Raw genomic sequence first — 18,802 nt, forward strand, 5'->3', positions numbered from 1 at the left:
AATGGAAACGATTCGATATCTGGTGCCAGAATAAGCAAGTCAACCCAGTTGATTGCACTCATTACACAATTGTCACATATATGCTCCACCTGCTGGATGCAGGACTGGTATTTAACTCACTGAAGGTACACCTAGCAGCACTGTCAGCATACACCACATCCCATAACAAGGTGTTGTCGTGGAAGATACCAGTGGTTAAAGCTTTCATGGAAGGAGTAAAGAGACTTCACCCTCCTATTTCAAACCCACCACCAGGATGGGACCTTAACGTGGTGATATCTAAACTCATGGGCCCCCCCATTCGAACCCATGCATAAAAGCAGTCTCAAACACCTGACTTATAAGACGGCCTTCTTAGTAGCAATAACATCTATAAGAAGGGTCATTGAAATTCAGGCTCCGTCAGTGCAGGATCCATTCTTTACAGTTCATAAAGATAAACTGGTTTTACGTACACACCGTAGGTTCTCACCTAAGTTTATTTCTAAATTCCACGTGAACCAGTCCATCGAGCTTCCGGCTTTCTTCCAAGACCTACAAAGCTCGGCTGAGGTGAAACTACACACCCTAGATGTGCGTAGGGCGGTCCTCTACTATGTAAACAAAGCAGACCGCTAAGGAAAACAGATCAGCTGTTTGTCTCAGTAGCTACAAGCAGAGAGGGAGATCGCGTCTCTAAAGGTGCCATCTCTGAGTGGATTGTTAACTGTTTCCAGCTGTCTTACTCTCTTTCTGAAAAAACTCTGCCTTTCACGCCAGGAGCCCACTCTACTAGAGGCATTGGGGCCACTCTGGCTTTCATTACAAATGTACCCCTTGACACCATTTGCAAAGCAGCTATTTGGAGCTCTATTCACACTTTTACTTAGCACTACTGCATTGACACCCATTCCAAGACAGATACTCAAGTGGGACAAGCGGTTTTAAGACATTTATTTGCTCATGACCCTTCTCACATCCCACCTCCTTCTAACACTGCTCGCTAATCTATCCACAGCATATGATCTAAGCCGATTCCACAAGCTTCAGAAGAGATACATTACTCACCGTAAACATATTTCTGATGCTTGTGTCTGCTTAGATTCACATACGACCCACCCTTCCTCCCCTCTGAGAGAAGGCCCAGGGATGCTTGTAGTCTTATCTATCTATCTGCTTGGATTATCTGGACTCGCGCTACTCCTCATCTCATGCTACCTCATGTCAGAAAAAAAACAATCTGAGGGTCCTAGACGCATGAGGGATCATGGGTACAGTGGACGTCACACTAGGGATACTATTACTGGCACGCCCTGTGTCGACGCCCATTTTCGAGTTTCGAAAAACAAACTGTAATACTCCGCAGCTTCCACTAGATGTCGGCCTATGCACAGCATGTGAATCTAAGCAGATACAAGCATCAGAAATACGATTACAGTGAGTAATGTTTGTATATATATATATATATATATATATATATATATATATATATATATATATATATATATATATATATATATATATATATATAGAAACAGTAAATCTCCATGGAGTCCATAGACTAGGAAATGGGGTTCACTAAAGCACCGGCACCGTTGCTTCAGTGAGAGGCATGCCGGTAGGGGCCTGAAAGCCCAGCTGGTCAGGTCAGGTCTGCCAGGGGATCTCTGGCCCCTACCGGCATTCTCGTAGTATGGCAGTGCGGAAAGGGTGCCGGTACGTTGCTACCAGCACCCTTCTTTCCGGACCGCCATACCTGGACTGATGGCTTGTGTCTTATGGACATGCCTTGAAAAGGCCACAGATTCGGACCAGATGGAAAGGAGAATAGTGAGGGTTCCACCAGGCCTATCATATGTTTATTTACGAAATATTGGGTTGGTACTTTGCTTTCATAGCTGTGATGCAGTTTTTAAACATTGGTTTTTAATAGGTAACCACATAGGTTTTTATCTTTAGAGGTTGCTATAACACAGAGATTTTTTAACTTGACTGTACCTGTTTTGTGGCGTCATATCGATGATAATCCTATGCGGACTCTATAACAGAAGGGTTTTATCTATACTCTATTGCCGATACATTCTTACCTCTATAAAATCTTTGGTGCAAATATATAGATTTATATGAAAGAGACACATTTTTTACCTTTTATACGACCAATATGGTTCTCTTTTTAGTATTATGAATTTGGATGTTTTATGCACTATGCACTTTATGATCTAGCAATTGTTTGCACGCACTTTGCACTTTATAAAAAGGAAATTTTTGCGGAATGATGAACGGAGCAGACGTCCATGCACATACCTCAGAATGTGAAAAAATCTAAACTTATAGAGATTCGCTTCATTTGACATATATTGGATAATGTATCCATTTAGTAAAGCATAAAGCCGAGAGACTTATATGAATAAGAGAGATATGTGCATGGACGGAGAGCACTACGCACTTTATTTTATTGCTGCTATGCATGTAATTTCGCTGCTGGAATGCTATTTTTGCACAGACATCCAAATGTTTCATACTCGGCAATTTTGCACATATCATATACCGTCTGTATGCACCTAGTCCGAGGTTCATTTGAGTACGCTAGATTCTACTTTGCATAGGTTACCATTGCTAATTTATGATCATGTAGCTAGGAGTCACATCTGACTAATTCCGCCTTTTTTGATGCATTGACAAACGCATTCTTAGACATATAAATTATGTCCAAAAACTATGGCATATTGCTGAAATTGAAAAATACATGATTGGTTTGAGAAAACAATGCATTTTTTTATATCACATACTGTGTGTCTATTATGCGCTTACAAATTATGAAAGTAATTCATGTGGCACATATTAGAGGACAAAGTTAGAACTCCTCCATGAGTAATCACATACTGTCGAATCGTTCCAATATGGCTGCCTCACAAAACATGATGAACGAACAGTCCATAGCAGGAGGACACTCTCTATGTGAAATCAGAGAGTCATCCTGGGGATAAATTGCAGTCCATTCTCTGTGTTGTTGGTAAACCCACGTGATCAAGCGGTCTGTGCACCGCGAAACGCGTCGTTCTTTGTTTTCCTTCCTGATGTACTCACACCAATAAAGAAAATGTGTTGCCAGGAGTGCTGAGGAGTTTCTTTCCACTTTCTTTTGCTGCAAGGATACTGGTTCTCGATTGCAGCTGCTCTCTGGAGTGCATTCCACCTGCTGTCTTTTTTTAAAAGGCATTCTTCTCATATTATCGCGCCGAAGGCTCAACGGCGCTGGAATCTGCACCCGCCCATCTTACAGAAGCGCACAACTCCGTCCATTTGATCCGTCTTTGGAGCTGTTTTGAGTGCTCCGGTCTGTCCACAGTAACCACGCATCGTGAGGACACAGAGAGGAGGAGCGGGCCGGTCACCTGCTGTATTGCGGATGACGAGTTCGGCGCGTCGGAGGACACGTGGAGCCCGCATCAGTTGCAGCAGGTCTGTTAACGTTCCATTCTTTTCTGTTCCTTCTATCTATTTTAGTCTTGTATGGTCCGTGGACAGTCCGTTAAAGTAATTACAGCATTTCCACACTGTGGCTTGCTGTTGGCCTGAGAGCGAACATTTGTTCAAGCTATAAAGTGGTCAAACACCTCAACAACAATACATTGTATTGATTATGGCAACACAACAGGAAAGAGAAAACATTCGAAAAATACAAGCTGCGTCACTTTTTTGTGAAAAGCAACCCATACCCAATAAAGATGCACCCAAGGAGCAGATGTCAGAGACACAGTCTAGTAATGAGGTGAAACTTCTAAGAGAACTGGAGAAGCTACGTAAAAGAGAGATCAGTAAATGGTGGGAAGAATTCTCTCTACAAAATTACATTGATGTAGGACGTATTCCAAGAGGCTTACGTATCCTTACCACACCCTCGTTCGAAGATCAAGATCCTGCTATGTTACAAGAATGGGGAGAGTCCAGCAATGCTTGCTCAGTTAACTTCCTTAATATCTTGATTAAATATGCCAGAATGGACAGACACAAAATACTGGATAAAATAAAAGAAGTCACAGAACAATTGCAGAGTCAAGAGGAAAGTGAAGAGGGGAAAAATCTACGCATCAACATGGAAAAAGGATACAAAATGTTTGAGGACGATATCAAATTACGTAAGCAAAGGAAATTCATACGTGATAGAAATGATTATGAACAAGGAAGAGTATTGACCTTTGCCAAACGCTTTGACACACTAAGGAAAAAACTTCCTCTACAAGCCCCAATGTCTACAAACACCAGTTCGATAGAACCATCATCCTCAGATATCGATACTACTGAGAGTGAGAGTGAACAACCTCTGAGAAAATTAAATTTTTTAGAGGAAATGAAGCTGTTGGGTATGGATGGCAGACTAAACAGTGGCAAAAAAACAAGAGGCAGAGGCAAGACTTCGAATCAAAGAGGAAGAAAAAGACAAGGAGGGGAAGACGCGGGATCTTTAACAAACATGGAAAAACCGGAGCGCTTAACACGCTCTGGAACAAAGAAATGAACTCATCCATGACAGAACTACCCGATATGTCCATAATTAACCTCTCCTCCCATGAGCTGACCGCGGCTGAAAATCAAGTCTTAAGACTGGGACTAAACTTTTGTCCTACCTCTGTCTACGATTATGCTGAAACCCGCATAGATTTTGATAAATTTATGCGGAAAATCAGACTTAAAAAATTCTTTGCCATGTTTCCGCCAAAACCTAAGACCAAAGTCTGTCACCCAGGACGTACTGATGTTTCCATACAGGACACTCTTACCCTGCGCATCCTTGAAGATTTGGAATTTGAAAACACAGATTTGATGACTAACACAGATTCGGAACTTACTAATGCAGACACAAGTTGGCCAGGCAAAACAGCGCTCAAAATAAAATCTAAATTTAACCCCATGTTCAATCCGGGAGGCCATGTTGAGGCATTTCAGGACCTGGTCATTAATGACCTTAAAAAAATTCGGAAGTCACGGCAACCTGTGAGAACAAACTTGACCCCAGCCCAACAACGCACACTTAAACAACTTGGGGCAATGAAAGAGTATATCATCAAACCATCAGATAAGGGGACTAATATAGTCATGATGAACCGGACTGATTACATCAAGGAAGCTCATAGGCAACTAACAGACAAAAACTGTTACTCAAAATTACAAGCTGACCCTTCTGAAACCATGAGAGTGTTACTATCAGACCTTTTACAGACTTGGAAGGAGAGAGACCTGCTAGACGAAGATATGTGTACATATTTACAACCGAAATTTCCCACCATTCCAACGATTTATTTTCTGCCCAAAGTACACAAAAGCTTGACAAGACCTCCAGGCAGACCTATTGTCACACTATGCGGGGCACTGTTGGAAAACCTATCGCGGTTTGTGGATGAAACACTGATTACTTTTGTTACCACCTTGCCCTCCTACTTAAGGGACACTAAGGATTTTCTGAGCAGAATAGAGGGTATCCCATGGGAAACTTCCTACCTGTTAACAACTCTAGATGTGGTCTCTCTCTACACTTCAATTCGACACGAAGATGGCCTCAAAGCTTGCGAGCATTTTTTGTACACCAGGTCTATGAACTATATGCAACATGGCACCATGATATTGGAGATGATCAGATTTTGCTTAACCAATAATTGTTTTCTGTTTAACAAGGAGTATTTTATCCAACTTCAAGGCACTGCCATGGGCACCACGTTTGCTCCCTCATATGCTAATCTAACCATGGGGTGGTGGGAGAAGTTTGTTGTCTGGCATTCAGGCAACACTTTATACACAGACAAAATAATCTTATGGCTGCGATATATTGATGATCTGTTTGTGATCTGGGATGGCAATGATCAAGAATGGCTAGACTTTGTGAGGATGCTAAACATTAATAATTTAAACCTCCAATTTACTGAGAACCATAGCAAGACGGAGGTAGTTTTCTTGGACATTGCAATTAAAGTAGTTAATGGAGAACTCACTAGCAGCCTACACAGAAAACCAACCAGCTCAAACATACCACTACACGCAAAGAGTAGCCATCCCACAGCCCTAAAATGGAGCATTCCGTATGGCGAATTTATACGTATACGTAGAAATTGCTCAAACATCAATACCTTTGACAGTGAATGCGCCTGGATGGCCCAGAGATTTAAAAATCGTGGCTACCCTATCAAAATATTGGAAAGAGCATTTTTAAAAGCTAGAGACATGGATCGCTCCCTCCTACTGACTTCTAATTCTGTGCAAACGAAAAATACAGAGAACACAGATACACGTTTAATTTTGACCTTTGGTAACGGGGCGCGTAAAATTCGCCAAGTATTACAAAAGCACTGGCATGTTCTAATATTAGATGAACACTTGGGCGAGATTCTGACACCCAAAGTCAACATTACATTTCGTAGATCACCCTCAATGAAAGATACCCTGGTGCCCAGTTTTATGAGTCCTCTGGTTAATCAAACAGGAGCCAGTTGGATGAACATCAAGAGACCGGGCTTCCAAAAATGTTCCAAATGTAAAGCATGCACCTACGCAGTCAATACTAGCTGTTACTTACATCCTATTCTAGGGAAGAACATTAAGATTGTGTCCAGAATAACTTGTGAAACCGAATACGTGGTATATGTGTTGAATTGCCCATGTAACAAATGGTATGTTGGTAGCACCAAAGGACAACTCAAACTAAGGGTACTACAACATATCAGGGCAATAAAGCATGCCGATCCAACTTACCCTATGGCTCTACATTTTAAGCATCAACATGGGGGCCAACTAGAGGGTTTTACTTTTTTCGGCATACACACAATCACTAAACCACTCAGGGGAGGTAATCGCGAGTTAGCATTACGACAGCTGGAAACCAGGTGCATTTTGGACCTAGAGACTAAGAAACCCAGGGGTCACAATTTAGATGAGGAATTGTATACCTTCCTGGGAACATGAATCTTAAGTTTATAATGTCTCTAACCTGCTCTTACCATTCGGTACATGTCCCATAGTGGACTCCTGATGCTACTACTATCATATGTTTATTTACGAAATATTGGGTTGGTACTTTGCTTTCATAGCTGTGATGCAGTTTTTAAACATTGGTTTTTAATAGGTAACCACATAGGTTTTTATCTTTAGAGGTTGCTATAACACAGAGATTTTTTAACTTGACTGTACCTGTTTTGTGGCGTCATATCGATGATAATCCTATGCGGACTCTATAACAGAAGGGTTTTATCTATACTCTATTGCCGATACATTCTTACCTCTATAAAATCTTTGGTGCAAATATATAGATTTATATGAAAGAGACACATTTTTTACCTTTTATACGACCAATATGGTTCTCTTTTTAGTATTATGAATTTGGATGTTTTATGCACTATGCACTTTATGATCTAGCAATTGTTTGCACGCACTTTGCACTTTATAAAAAGGAAATTTTTGCGGAATGATGAACAGAGCAGACGTCCATGCACATACCTCAGAATGTGAAAAAATCTAAACTTATAGAGATTCGCTTCATTTGACATATATTGGATAATGTATCCATTTAGTAAAGCATAAAGCCGAGAGACTTATATGAATAAGAGAGATATGTGCATGGACGGAGAGCACTACGCACTTTATTTTATTGCTGCTATGCATGTAATTTCGCTGCTGGAATGCTATTTTTGCACAGACATCCAAATGTTTCATACTCGGCAATTTTGCACATATCATATACCGTCTGTATGCACCTAGTCCGAGGTTCATTTGAGTACGCTAGATTCTACTTTGCATAGGTTACCATTGCTAATTTATGATCATGTAGCTAGGAGTCACATCTGACTAATTCCGCCTTTTTTGATGCATTGACAAACGCATTCTTAGACATATAAATTATGTCCAAAAACTATGGCATATTGCTGAAATTGAAAAATACATGATTGGTTTGAGAAAACAATGCATTTTTTTATATCACATACTGTGTGTCTATTATGCGCTTACAAATTATGAAAGTAATTCATGTGGCACATATTAGAGGACAAAGTTAGAACTCCTCCATGAGTAATCACATACTGTCGAATCGTTCCAATATGGCTGCCTCACAAAACATGATGAACGAACAGTCCATAGCAGGAGGACACTCTCTATGTGAAATTAGAGAGTCAGCCTGGGGATAAATTGCAGTCCATTCTCTGTGTTGTTGGTAAACCCACGTGATCAAGCGGTCTGTGAACCGCGAAACGCGTCGTTCTTTGTTTTCCTTCCTGATGTACTCACACCAATAAAGAAATAATAAAGGCATTCTTCTCATATATATATATATATATATATATATATATATATATATATATATATATATATATATATATATATATATATATATATATATATATATATATATATATATATATATATATATATATATATATATATATATATATATATATATATATATATATATATATATATATATATAGAAACAGTAAATCTCCATGGAGTCCATAGACTAGGAAATGGGGTTCACTAAAGCACCGGCACCGTTGCTTCAGTGAGAGGCATGCCGGTAGGGGCCTGAAAGCCCAGCTGGTCAGGTCAGGTCTGCCAGGGGATCTCTGGCCCCTACCGGCATTCTCGTAGTATGGCAGTGCGGAAAGGGTGCCGGTACGTTGCTACCAGCACCCTTCTTTCCGGACCGCCATACCTGGACTGATGGCCTGTGTCTTATGGACATGCCTTGAAAAGGCCACAGATTCGGACCAGATGGAAAGGAGAATAGTGAGGGTTCCACCAGGCCCAAGACTAGAATGTCCTTTTTTTAACCATTTAGGTAGATCTCATTCTAGTTGCAGTCATTGAATGTTTCCTGAATATTGATATGAAGCGCCATGTGTCGGATTTCATGGATGGCGTCTGCAAGAATTACCCTTCCCGCCCTTCCTGATTCTCCAATGAAATCCCAATAAAAAAGGACATCGACGACAAGGGGCCCCGAGGTTGTGGTAACAAAGAAGGATATTAGAATCCCATTAGTATTGTGTAGTATGAAAGCAAAACCACCTACCTAGGGCATGTATGGTAAACAGTGAAGAACCTAATCGGTATTGATACCCCTCCATGAGCATGGAGTCTAGAGATCGGAAACCCACAGAACAACACAAGACGTAACAGAAATCAGTAAGGAGGTGATGGGACAGGACACATCAGCACGTGGACATACTATGGGAGTAAGGAGGTTAAAGTACTGGTAGACAAACCAACAAGTCACAGGGAGCAGAAGAAATCCGGGATCCTGTGAAGGCACAGTAAATGCACAGAAGGAAGGTTCCAAAATACATAACATGAATACAAATCCAACAGATGTGTAAGCCAAAATCCAGAAAACCAAAGAAAGCGCAGATCAGGTACACAGGAGAATCACTGGGAGACCATTGCAGATAATCCAAGTTCAAGCTGTAGAGCATGCACAAGAAGGTACAAAGGGGGTCAGGGTCAGACCAGGCAGGAAGAAGGCAAGAAATAGATTGATCAAGGTAGGAATGAGCACATCTAGGAAATAAGCAGGTAAGGCGCGGTGAAAGACGGGAGGACTAGGTGCAGAATGGAAGCAAGGAAAGGATCCAGTCAACAGGCAGGACGCGGGGAAAACAATGGAGTCTGGGATTTACTAGCGTTGTAGAGTGCCTTCCCTGCATTGCCAGAGCTTCTTTATCTGGTTGTGCATGATCTGTCATACGTGGCACACTGCCGCATCCTTCTGTATCACGTGACTGTTGTATCGTGTGACAGAAGTGCCATGCGGCTTGGTGTAATCACCGCTCGATTTGTTGGGACATGAAGTCCCTTCGAGGCCGCAACCGCCACATTGGGACCATAACACCATTTCTTTGATGTACTTGTGAAAACAATTGTTGTACCGCTCTGACCTGTGCTGGGGGGGGTGGCAGGCATACATTAGAGAATGGAAACAGTGCTGTTATTCAGGAATGATAGCTAGAGTGATGCCAATGGTCTTTGCCCCGTGCCTGGGAGACCAGAGATGGCTTTGTAGTCTGAAGCTATATTAGGATCCAAGGTTGTGTTTTTTATTAGACGTGTAATGATCCCATGTTTGAGTTTGGGTCACATGATGACAATGGCTAGGAATGCATCTTCGAATTTAGTGTTGAGGAAGCAGGGACAGGAAAAATCAAGGTTGCCATGGAAATTAAATGATGTGACGCTTTGATCAAGGTGCACGTAGGGGTAGTATACTGGTGTACATGCGAACGTGGTGATCTAACTTGTGATGTCTTTTATCAGGAGATGTTCAAACGGGGCAAAGGTTGGACTTCAGAATTCCCTAGAGATCATGGGATCACATTGAATGCCACTCCTCCCTCCCCAGTGCCTTTTATACATGTTTATGTGTAAACTACATTGAAATGTGGAGGGAAGAGGTCAGTGATCTGTGTGGAAGAGTGTTTGAACCATGACTTTGTTAGGGAACGGAGTTGAGGGTGAGCGTCCCTGATTCGGTCGCGAATGGTAATGGCTTTCTTGATCACAAATGTAACATTTAAGGGCTCTTAAGAAGGCAATAGGAAGGTTGGCCGGTCCCATACTGAGGATGGTCTGGTTTTTAGTGAGAAGTATTGTCTTGATGGAGGACTGACGACTGCAGGACAGGGGCGGGTGAAGAATCCAGATGGGAGGTGATATGACAAGAGGCAGGTTGTCTTGATCGATTGGGGTGAGGAGATGAGCCTTTTAGGATTACTGTGTCCGTAGGAGCTGAAGAGGCATGTGGGCCATTTTGTAGGTTTGAGGAACGGGTTTACAGTGCAAACACAAGTGGAATTGGATCATGTTATTTGGAAATGTCTAGCCAACGTGTGGTTAGGCTTGTGGCCTTGTGCAGAAGGGATGTGACCTAGCAGTTCAATCTGGACTGTCCTTTTGGGGCGGGACTGAGCTGGATTTGCTTATGGTCTTTCCCTTTCTGTAATTGGATTAGTGACGGAAATGGGTTTCATGTAATCATGTCCCCGCAAAAATGTCTCCCGACCCAAAAAGTTGCAGCTTTTTGCAGATACATTATTACATTCAACATGCCGTAAACTGCACATTTTTTAAAATTTAGTTTAAGGGAAGCAGGGGGACATCCCCGCAACCCGTCCCCATACATAATGTCACCATATATAATGTCGCCAATAGCTTTTCCCGGTGACATTATGTATGGGGATATTATTACCGGATACCTAGATATGCCATAGAGCAAAACATAGACTCTAATCCTGAAGGGCCATACCAATACACCATTCTAGCAAGCTAATGTGCTGGGTGCCGCAAAACGAATAGCAGCTGATCACCAAGGATGATGGTGTAAAATGCGACTGGATTATGAATTGGTCCATAAATAGGTTCCTGTTTTCCAGGTTTGGCATTAAACGCACGGGGACTGTGAAAGATACGGTTGTATGCTAATTGTTTGTTTTACAACTGTTCGAATTACAATTGACCGAATTGTGAAGGTCAATTGTAAGATATATGCAGGAGAAACACCCCCGCAACCCCCCACCCAACCCAAAACCATATATATATATATATATATATATATATATATATATATATATCTATCTCAATTGTGACCCATTAAAATCGGTCAATTGTTCATTCGAACAATTGTAAACAAACAATTTGGTGTATACCAAAGATACGACCGGGCTGGACAAAACACTGTTTTCTTTTCCTAAAAGACTGATGCTGTTATTAAACGTTTTACATCACAAAGTTCTAGAAGGGGGGTAAAGGGAAAGGATGTCACAAATTCTCAAATAGATGATGATCCAGTCAGAAGGTGGAATTTCCACTAATAAACTCAATGCGGCCAATTCCCAAAGTTGTGGGACCAGAATGCGAGGAACAAAGAGGCCCCGCGTTCTGCTCCCACATCTGTCCACGCTTAATTCCCCCAAATCACGAAGGGCTTTGCTATGCGGTGGGCCCTAGGGACTTGCCGCCAGCCCATCCACGCTTATGTATGTGTTTGGGCACGTGCAAGAAGGCAGGTCCCGTGCGTGGCCTACCTGGGAATGGTGCCGCAGAGGGAGGGGTTACCCGTGTGAAACTGCTTCGTGGATGAGGCCCATACTTCAGCATGCGTCCGTGGCAGCCCTGGACGCAGAAGATTCTAGAGATGGGAAGAAATTGGTTGCACGTAGTGTTGCGCATGTACTTATTGTTTTGAAACCCCCCCCTTCCTGCTTACGTGGGCTATGCCCAACACAAATGGGCACACACGTTGATGGAACTGCCCCATTCTGTGCCCCAGTGTGTTATGGACCAAACAGTAATTGTGTAATGTGTGGCTTACAGATAGTTCGTACCTACTTTTCCCTGAAATATCTTCCTTTAGTCAATTAGTTCACATTTGTGCTGTACTTGTCAATTTTGCTTGCTGCACATTCCTTGTGGTTTTTACCAATCTTTCAGCAACTTCATGGCTTGACCAGGGGCAGCTCCGTTTTCCGTGGTAACCATGTTTTCTGGAATAGTTTCCCGTGCTCCATTTGCCATCTTTACACTCTTCCTCAGTATCGGTTCTGCCCGTTTTCTTTATTCTCGCATATTTTTTAAGAAAATAATTGCATGTAAATTCACAAGAATTGAGGGCGTTGTGATCTGCTTGCTTTGCAGTCCGCTGTTTATTTGCACACTTTACAATGTCATCCTCATCTTCTTTACAGACTCCAACCACAGATCCTCGAAATTTGGGCTTGTCGGGCCATGTCGGATTTGACAGTCTTCCAGATCAGCTGGTCAACAAATCAATTTCCCAAGGCTTCTGCTTCAATATCCTCTGTGTTGGTAAGTGAGGCTATTGAACCAAACCATTGTCTGCTGTCATACATAATCAATGCACTGTGTAACTGTGGTAAACATCATTTCAGTAAATGAAATCACACGAGGAAAATCCTGGATTAAGCGATGGTGATCTTACCTAAACTGGTTGTCTTAGGGGAGGTTGTCGCGGTACTCTTTATGCCATTCCGGCCTAGTTAGTTCACAGCTGTTTCTTTTTGGCCTTCTGGCCCCAGCAGTCCTTTGTTGCCTATCGAGCTCACCAATCCCAGGGAGCAGAGAAAATACCATGAGCGGGCAGGCATCTCCCCAATGGAATGTGGCATGGCGGCATGCATGAGGTAGAGCATACTGGTAACCACCGCAATGTTCATGTTGGCTCAGTCCGTCGTCGCGCATGCAGCTATTAGCGTAAAGCATCCCACAATTCATTACCCAACTGTGAGCACTTACTCCTGCCTCAGTGGCGGGGCGTCCGAAAGGGGAAGAGTGCTAGCCACGCAAAGGTCTTCCCTGGTATTTCCGGAAAACCCTTGTGCCCTCTCTGCCACACCCAGCCTTTGAATTCATGATGTTCACAGCTAAAGGTTACTTACGCAGGACTGGAATTCAAGAGACCTGGGTTTAGTGAGGCTACTCATTCCTTTAAAAATAATGGGTTCTTGAATACCGCTTCATGCCAGAGTCTTCCAGCTTCTAAGTGCTTTAATAATTACCTCTTTTAATGGTACTCCATTTATCGACCTTTGAAGGGTGAAGGGCCGAGTCAGGCCTTCTTGCGGGATTCAAACTTGCCAAGTGCAAGCTAGGACCCGTGTGCGAGGCCAGCGCTCAATGTGTGAGCTATGAAACCGACTTTCCTTGCAAGTAAAGAGAATTGTAAATGTGTTACTACAAAATTAAGGCCAGTTTACGAAGCAGCAAATTTGTGGCACAGCTCTCTAAATAATATTTGTACAGGCAGGCTGCAGATAGTCAAAGTGCTTTAGAAAAATAATAGTTTATTAATGTATAATTAATAATTAGTTATTTAAGACATTGATATCACTGGAGAAGAATAGGCAATGATTAGCTGAAGGACATGTCATTGTAATGTAAGATAATGTTTTATGGTGATTCAGAAGATGTTCTAATTGTATGTAGAAGGTATGAACTTATGAAGGGTTTGAAATAAACCAAACTTAATAAAAAAAGAAAATACAAAAAAATGGATTTATGCAGAAAATGAAGTTTAATTTCCGTCCGTTGTCAGTCTGCATATGCTAATGTGGCACTATGGAATGAAAAGGGACGAAACACAACCACTTAGTGGGCTCTGCCTTTTTCCTCTCATTGTCTAAACGCTGAGGGATGCACTATTACATGTGTTGAGCAGTCCTATTGACTGCACCAGAATGCATATTAATTGTGGGCTGTCTTTAACCAATTCATAATCGACAATAACCTGTTTTCTGTTGTAAATAAAGCATATGCCTCAACTGGGCAGGTCGTTGCAGTCCTCAGAATGTTGTCTTGCACCATGTGTTAGATAATTGGGGTCCTAACTCGCCGCACTAATGAGAATTCTTTTACTTGGCAATGCTCTGTAAAGCCAATGGTGTTGTTGCTATTGCCATTAGTATTCTTATCATCAAATTGGCTTAGTAGCGCTTCATGTCCGATTCCTCTGGTTTCTAAACGCTGTAATAATGGCTGTTCATGTTACTTAATTTAATGATACTTAGGGGCTGATTCATGGAATTATTTGCACCGAAAAACGGGGATTTGTGCGCCATTCTGCCCGCAAATCCCTGTTTAACAAATGGGGATTTGCAGGCAGAATGGCGCGCAAATCCCCATTTTTTTGGCGCAAAACATTCCATGAATCAGGCCCTCTATGTATCGACGTCTAGAGGTTAAAGGGCTGAGTCTGCCCTGTCGGGAGTGGAACGTGCAAAGTGCAGGCTAGCCCAGTGTTGGAGGCGAGCACCTAACTTGTGAGCTATCGTCCAAGGCTGTGATGCTATTGCAACATTGACATGTAGCATCAGTCGCTGGGACCTTCGTTTGTTTTGCCTGCACAGTGCATGACCCTCTAGTCAATGGCATCATGCGCTGCGCTTTAGGTTCAAAGGTTGTGTGTAGAAAACGCTCCATGTTGTTTCTCCCTCATCCATTTCTATCGGCCGAAGCACAGACTTGACTCGTCATATGAATTTAATTTGTGCCAAATGGCATTGGAATTCTATGGCCCTTATGTTATGTCTTCTAAAAACCGGGCCCCTTTACAAATCATTGCTAAGAATCCATTGTGTGAAATGAATCTGCAACGTCAGCCGCCTCTAAGTTCCAATAGTAAACCAGGCCGGAGAGGAGTATCTTTGGAGTGGTGTAGCCTTTTTGAAGAGAACAAGAATTCGCATTTCCATATTGGAGAGAATTGTATTATTTTGTCTCAAATAGTTATTAAGATTTGTTTTTGAGCATATGGATGTTTGCATCGTGAATATAACCAATGGCGAGATAATGGCAGCAACGCTGTCATTGCCTTTCTGTGATTGGGCAGCCTGCATGCATGTGGAATTTTGTAGGTGATTTCCCAAGCACTTGAAAGTAAGGAGACAAACCTTAATATGTAGATGTATTATTGTAAATAAAACAGAGTATTTAGATTAAAAACACCCTGGTTCTTGCCATTTAGGTGTTGAAGCAGAGACATTTCTCTGTAAAAGAATCTGATGGTGGCAGTTCAGATGCAATCCACGGATTATAATCTTCACGTTGGCTATATATCTTGAATGAAGAAGGTTGTGCATGTGTCTTGTATGTTCTAAATTGGAGTCCAAGAGTGTCCTAGACTTTTGTTTTATTTTGCCCCCCGATGTTTCCAAGTCTTAACGGCACAGTGCAGTAGTTTGATATTCGACATTGCTGGAGAGAAGGGTGCTAGAGGGTAATCTGCTGATAAGGGGCCAATACTGTGTAAATAATTGCTCTTGGGAGCGATCACTCCTCTTGGAAAGAACTGGTTCGTATGAATGGATGAGTGGTTAATTGCTGACACTTACAGAGGGCCTAAAGGAAGGCATTTGGTGTTGGATAGACCAGCTGGGTTCAGGCCCTATCCATTAAAAAGGGCCAATTGGCTTCACTATCCAACTACTTCCTTGTACCCTGTCCTGGCGCCAGTCAAGGGTCAACGCGAATAATATGAAAACAATAATGTATTTAATCCAATGTAGGGGATGTGATTGTATTATCTATTTTCCCTTAAAGTGTTATGCACTTTACCGGCCTGAGATAAATCGGCTCCCACGGGGCGGGTGCATTTGGGAATTTTGCAAAGACACCTAACGGGTGATTGTGTTGGCTATGTATTTTTAACCAGCTAGCTGTGTCATAAAAATAGTCCTGCATCACCTGTTTAGGGAGACATGTGAATTCTAGTAGCAGTATGGTGCTATTTATAAAGCACTCTGGAAGTGAGTTTGATGTTAAAATGTTGCCATGTCAATTATGTTTATTTTATTTTTGGAATGATGTAGTACAAATTGAATCAAATTGCATTTAGGTTCTTGCTCTGTATATCATGGCAGGCAGTAGTGGTTAGGGAACTGGGGGGGAAGAGGCTAAGAAGAGGGAGTAGGGGAAGGTGGGTGCACAATGGGAAGAGGATGAGGAGAAGGATGGACGGGCTGGAGATGTGGTTCCAGAATGTCACATTGATCTGCAGAGAATTTATGGAGCGTAAGGGAACTAACTTCTCGTGCATCTGCTTTTAGTATCATAGTTTTCTTTTGGAAACATAATCTTTCCATTAAAGCAATTCAGTAGACCGCAATCCAACAACCATTAGCTTAAAATCACAAAGAAAAATAATTAAATCAATAAAAAGCAATACTTGGAACAAAACATATAGTAAATGGGTCTTTAACCAAATTCTTTGTTCCATTCCTCTAAGGTATATTTGGGGAAATATTTGGCTTTCGTTTTCTCTAGCCAAAGAGCAGCCTCAATGTGTGTCTTGGGGGGAGATCGGGCAGTAAACCTATCCTAAATCGAGCTCTGTTTTTTAGAAAAGGGACAACCATGTGAGGTTTCATTGAATGCCCTCACCCCAGCACAGAAGCTCATGATATCGGTTTGAAGATTTTCCAAATTGAGCAGTTTCTCTCATCTCATTCCAATATGCCAATAAAGAATCGCTAATCCATTTTATATTGCTACTAAGAACAGCAGTAAACCATGTGTGATTTGCTGGATTGTAAATATGATTCACTCTCTCCACCCAAGCAACCAAGTGTGCTCTCAAACATCATTAATATTATGATGTGTCAAAACGGCGTTATGATTGAAGATGAGAGCACACAAGACCCAAAAGTCTTTTACAGAACACATTCTGTGAACATTAGTCATTTTTTATTATTAAAACACAAAACACAAGCCCTGTATATCCCAACGGAATGTGACTTAGCCGCTATACGTTTAGCATAAGCTTAGCTGGTTGGCTCTTAAAATTTGGCTGCACATTTTTAAAATGCCTTCAATAGCCCGGGAGATTTTACTCACCTGCTTAGGGACATGCTACCAGTTAGAGTTGTAGAACCTCACCCCTAAATAGTCAAATTCCTTAACCAAGATTTATGGGTTCAGAATGAGTCCAAAGGACTGGACATCTGCATACAGAGGAACGCACAAGAACCAGAACCGCAGATTTTGCTCCCATTCATTTTGAGATCCTGCTAAAAGGACACAGACGTCCACATAGGACAGAATGGGAATCTTTAAACCTCTTGCATCTGGTCTGTGAGCAGTGCACTAACAATGTATAAACAATGTATAAACAGTTTGTATATAGATTAAAAAGTGCAGGGTGCCAAGACACAGCCTTGGCTAACTCCACAGGGATTGGAAAGGCAGATGATACTGCACGATTAGTTATAGCAAACAGAAGTTTAGGTATTATCATGTGACCAAACCAAGAGCTTCAGAATTAGCTTATTTTACAGAAATTGTTGGCTTAAGTGTGGTTCTAGAAACCGAATCTAAGGTTTTGGTAAATCCATAAAACCACATAAATTGGCACTTGCTTAATATATGTGAGCTTAGCTGCTAACAAATAAAGGTTCAAATCCTGGCCAGGTACCCCCAACCCCCTCCATAAAGAACAGCTGGATTGGTGAGATGTTTTTCAGGCACTAAATTTGTTTTCTAACTCTGGATGAATTTACCAACACTTACAATGAGCAATCCAAAAGTGAAATTGGCCGATCATGGGAAGGGACTATGTTGTCCCTATTTTTATAAATCAGGAAAATAATTGCTCTTTTCTAAGCTTCCGGTCATTTGCATAATCAAATTTCATATTGAAAACATTAAAAAGCAAAAGGGAATCCAAAATATGTGGTGTGGATCTGAAGGACTCAAATCAGGCACGGGACTTTGATTTTAGTTTGGAAGAAATCAAAATCGGGTTAGCATTAAAGTGATGTAACCAACTCCTCACACAACTAATTGATCAAGTCATCAAAAAGTCTTTTACGTTTACAGTTCGTGAACTAGCAGCAGAGGCATATAAAGAAGTAAAGTGTTTGTGCTGTTTTTATGCAGGAAGATTGTTTTACCGCCAAGAAGATGATCCATAATGTAGACTGAAAGTTACCACCTCCCAAAACCTTCGGCTAGCAGCGAAGCTTGCACTTCCTCAAGCTGTGTCCATGCCTCCATTTAAAAGCTTCTTCCTGCAGGCAGCCAATGAAGCTCTATAAATGGACCTTTATCTGAATATCTCTCCTGAAGGAATGAGGACTCTTAACCTGAAAAAGATCATGCTTTGCTTCTAGTGAGGCTTTATTTAGCCTCGACATTTTAGATCGGATCTCTAGAGCTCTGGGTAAGGCATTGCCAATATTCTCAATTAAGAGGTCAAATAAAATCTTCCAACCCACCAGCATGAGTAGTTTAAGTTTAGAAGGCCTTGAAATGCAGGACAATTTTCTACATAAATCAGTGT

The 18,802-nt window shown here is 41.7% G+C and overlaps 1 protein-coding gene across 12 annotated transcripts in view; it reads left to right on the forward strand.

The window, feature by feature from the left end:
- The window catches only part of SEPTIN11 (septin 11), a 462,217-nt gene that overhangs the window by 156,607 nt on the left and 286,808 nt on the right, over positions 1–18,802 (forward strand). For 10 of the 12 annotated variants that reach the window (XR_011280410.1, XR_011280409.1, XR_011280413.1 and 7 more), the window contains exon 1: positions 12,672–12,816. Coding sequence is in view for 5 of the 12 variants with exons in the window: in XM_069626331.1 (XP_069482432.1) it covers positions 12,672–12,816 (145 nt within the window). In the remaining 7 variants the exon portion in view is untranslated. Of the gene's footprint in view, positions 1–12,671; positions 12,817–18,802 lie in introns of those variants that run through there. The other 2 variants (XM_069626333.1, XM_069626330.1) reach the window with 1 other exon arrangement.

This window comes from Ambystoma mexicanum, chromosome 6p, assembly GCF_040938575.1.
Source record: "Ambystoma mexicanum isolate Mex_15411 chromosome 6p, UKY_AmexF1_1, whole genome shotgun sequence".
NCBI classification, from domain to species: domain Eukaryota; kingdom Metazoa; phylum Chordata; class Amphibia; order Caudata; family Ambystomatidae; genus Ambystoma; species Ambystoma mexicanum.